The 2,942-nt window shown below is 43.3% G+C and overlaps 1 protein-coding gene across 1 annotated transcript in view; it reads right to left on the bottom strand.

Moving 5' to 3' along the window:
- LOC101845138 overlaps positions 1-2,873 on the bottom strand; it is a 14,557-nt gene extending 11,684 nt beyond the window's left edge. Inside the window, exon 1 of the mRNA XM_035968282.1 lies at positions 2,789-2,873. Within this exon, the coding sequence (XP_035824175.1) occupies positions 2,789-2,790 (2 nt within the window). The 5' untranslated portion in view covers positions 2,791-2,873. The remainder of the gene's footprint in view (positions 1-2,788) is intronic.
- Positions 2,874-2,942: the final 69 nt, after the last annotated feature.

The following is a 2,942-nucleotide window of genomic DNA, read 5'->3' as shown; positions in this document are numbered from 1 at the left end:
CTCCCCCCCCCCCTTGTACATTTTGATATGGCGGAACAGTGTCTTTAAAAAAGGTTGGCCATACTGTACAGTGTTAGAGTGACATTGATGCACTTCACCACTGACGATCCACTAAATAATAAAATTGCTACAATATACACAATAACGCACCAAATCAGGTTCTTCTCGGACAACACAGCTTATTTTGAGACGCTAATTCCGAATATGAAATCAGTTTTTACCAACAATCATTATTTTAACAATTTTGAGCCCCTAGTTTAATTCTGCGCCGCGGAAAATTTCAAAGGGAATCTACGTCACAGCGCACCTTCCCCAAATCTGACTGTGATCGCACGAAAAATATCGAGCAGCGCTTGATTTCTCGACCGAGTCTCCAAACCATTGTTTAATCGTACAAATTTTGTACAATTTTGTGGCTACACCTGACGATTTATCGTATGATCGCTAGATCGTCCAGTTTTTGTACAATTTATTGTTACATGATGTAACCGAGCTTTAACCGGGCCTTGAGAGTCAAATGGAGGTACGGCAAGACTGGTTGTGCCGGAGACAACGGTTGTGCCCCGAACTTGTTGTTACTTTTAGTTTTGCAAGAATAAAATACATGTACAACTCTCTTTTCGCTCTTGTTTTTAGTCGCAAAGAGTCAAGAGCTTACTATAGGCCTAGTCCGTTTACTTTTGTTGTGCCCCCAGTTTCAGTTTCTTGTCATTTTCTCGAAACCTGTCTGCTGTATTACCCTGCTTTTTGCATTCAGACTTATTTTTAACTGACCTTAAGGTTCTCGTGTCTTTTCATTTGCTTGTTAAATGGTTAATTCAAAGCTGTGAATTTTATTGACATGATTCCTGATCTAAAGGTTTAAGTTTACAGTTACGATGGCCTTTAGCCATTGACTTACTTGTACTCTTGTACCTCTCGGGCGTCGACGGGGAGAAAGAACTTAATTCTGTCTCTAGCAAGCTGGATGGCCTGGCTAGGGGGGGGGGGGGCGTTGTGTGTTTTCAGTTTTTTAGGGTATACTTCACACGCTCGATCCAGATCTTTCTTGGTCTTCCGCTTGCCTTGTACCCTGACATTTTTTTTGTAGCACGCTTTAATGGCAAACTTGTTATGTATCGTACGTGTCAGATATGTAAACCACCTGATTGTTTGCCTCTGGATGTAGTGGAGGACAGGTGCTGTTCCCATCATTTCTCCTATCATGTTGTTTCTGATCCTGTTGTTTCTGATCATGCCACCATCTGGTTTTGTTAACGGCCCCCCTAAGACATCTCATCTCGCAGGTGTTTATCTTGCGTTCCAGACTTTTGGTCAAGGTACATGTTGGGCATTGGTAAGTCAAGTTGAGGGCGAAGATAGAGTCAATGAGATTGGCTTTGGTCTCAGTAGGGATGTTAGGACGGTTGAGGAGCGGGACAAGCTGTTGGCTGATGCTGTAGTGTTAGCTTTCTGTACTCTCTTTTGAAAAATCCGTCTTCCAAGAAAACTGCCAAGTCACTTGAACTCACTGACTTGTTTCATCAGAGTGCCGTCTATACTGATACATGTATTGGGGTTGCCAGGTGTTCTGCTGACTTACATCATCCCGGTTTTAGTTTTGCTGATCTTCATGTTGAGCTTTTCACACTGTGTATTTATCCTGTCTGTATGCTCTTGAAGTTGCTTGTATTTTTCATATGCCAGGCTTTGGGGTCGTCCGTAAACAGCATCTCATACTGGTCTTTCGGTTTGGGATGACAAATGTGCTTGTTTCGTAATTTTGTCCATGAATGTGATGAAAAGTAGCGGTAACACACATTTGTCTCCCTTCAAGTGACACGTCGAACCAGTCAGTGTGTCCCTTTTGGGTGACTATGCTCATACTGTTGGTGTAGTTGGCTCTGACATTGCCCAACAGCTATTGATTTTTTAAATTTTAATTTGTAAGTGTTTAAGGGTTCAGGAGTATGACAAAAGCTTGCAACGCGGAGAGAATGCCATCATCATCATCCTCATCCTCATCCTCATCATCCTCATCATCATCATCATCATCATCATCATCGTCATCGTCACCATCATCCTCATCATCATGGCCTTTCTCACCCCGGTTCAGAATATAGGCCACAAGCAAACGCTTTTCACCTTTCCCTATCCTGGGTTAGCCTCTTGATGTTATTTCATGTCTCCCCACGTTTCTTAACATCAATTCCTGGGACTCTTCTCCAGGGTCTACGTGGTCCTCCCCTTGATCTTTTACTCTGTGGGTTCAATTCCTTCCCATCTCATATCTGATTGGGCTCTGTCTTGGTCTCCTTATCACTTCCTCGTTGGTGACCCTGTCTGTCCATCTGATCCTCAATAACTTCCTTAGACACTTGCTCAAGAAAACATGGATCCTCTTTTAGGCAAGTCTAAGATGCGTTCTACGCATCACATCCATGCAACAAGACCTAGATTACTTCATAATGTAAGCGCTATATATTGTCACTACTGATGAACAGTGGCCTCAACAGTGCAGACCTTTTTGGCCGATACCGCACCTAGAAAATCTGTCTTTAGGCACACTAAAGCCTGTGTTTTAGGGAGTTGTGAACAATGGAGTAATACCAACCCTACTGCACTACTTAGACTCAACATTTTAGTCGTGAAAAGTTGTGAACCGCCACAAACCGAGTACGACAAGTCTGACTAAATACTGGTTTGCGCCAGTAAGAGAACAGAGCAGTCTGCCACACTAAGATAAAACTGCCCTAAAATATGAGGACATGTTGAGTTCCGTACACCAACACTACACATACATACATACATACGTCAGGTCGTGTTTTGATGACACGCCGAGGCGCTTTTCCCTTTCGTCAACCCGCAGCCACCTCCCAATCGTCAGTCGTCAGCCACCCCCAACCTTTGACACGGGTCAAACTTCCATCTATTTATAGGTAGTTACCGGAACATGTATAGGT

Source organism: Aplysia californica, unplaced genomic scaffold (genome assembly GCF_000002075.1).
Source record: "Aplysia californica isolate F4 #8 unplaced genomic scaffold, AplCal3.0 scaffold00003, whole genome shotgun sequence".
NCBI classification, from domain to species: Eukaryota; Metazoa; Mollusca; class Gastropoda; order Aplysiida; family Aplysiidae; genus Aplysia; species Aplysia californica.
Note: the sequence above shows the minus strand (reverse complement) of the source record. Positions and strands in the feature narration are given on the sequence as shown.